Source organism: Emiliania huxleyi, assembly GCF_000372725.1.
Source record: "Emiliania huxleyi CCMP1516 unplaced genomic scaffold EMIHUscaffold_11559, whole genome shotgun sequence".
NCBI classification, from domain to species: Eukaryota; Haptophyta; order Isochrysidales; family Noelaerhabdaceae; genus Emiliania; species Emiliania huxleyi.
Window position 1 is genome coordinate 433 of NW_005201468.1, and position 574 is coordinate 1,006.

At 59.8% G+C, this 574-nt stretch overlaps 1 protein-coding gene across 1 annotated transcript; it reads right to left on the reverse strand.

Moving 5' to 3' along the window:
* Window positions 1-205: 205 nt before the first annotated feature.
* On the reverse strand, window positions 206-543 carry EMIHUDRAFT_260678 (hypothetical protein; the record flags this gene model as incomplete). The annotated part of the gene is made up of 2 exons (XM_005791072.1): window positions 206-330; window positions 375-543. The coding sequence occupies 2 exons, from the start codon at window positions 541-543 to the stop codon at window positions 206-208; spliced, it is 294 nt and encodes a 97-aa protein (XP_005791129.1).
* Window positions 544-574: the final 31 nt, after the last annotated feature.

The window sequence follows — 574 nt, forward strand, 5'->3', positions numbered from 1 at the left end:
GCGGCGCAGGCGGTGCCGGTGGGGGGGGGGGGGGGGGCTCTCTCTCTGCGGCGGTGGATGGTGTGGGCAGGCGCGAATTATATATGAATCGCGATTATGCAGGAAGTGGCATCCTTTGTGCTACTGCTTACTGCTTTGACCTTTCGCCGCACGAGAGCGACACATTTTAGTCGTGGACGTAGCTCTTATTGTTTGTCTCAATCACTCAGCGCACAACTCGCTCAAAGTTATTTGTGTTGACCCGACACACGTAGAGATCACATACGAACGTCGAGAGGGGGAGGCCAGAGTCCCTCGCCCCGAGCGTCCCGAGGACATGGTTTGCTGACGCTGTGTGCGCGCGATGGTATGCTCTCAGTCGTCCTCGTCCTCACCAGTGTTGCCCTTGTACTTGGCGAGGAGCTCCTTCTCCACGTTGGGCGGAACCACCTCGTACGAGTCGAGCTCCATCGAATAGGAGGCGCGGCCCTTGGTGAGCGAGCGCAGCGAGGAGACGTACTGGAACATGTTGGCGAGCGGCACCTTCGCGCGAACCACCTTCATGTTGCCGCGGTCGGCAAGCTCGGCCACCATG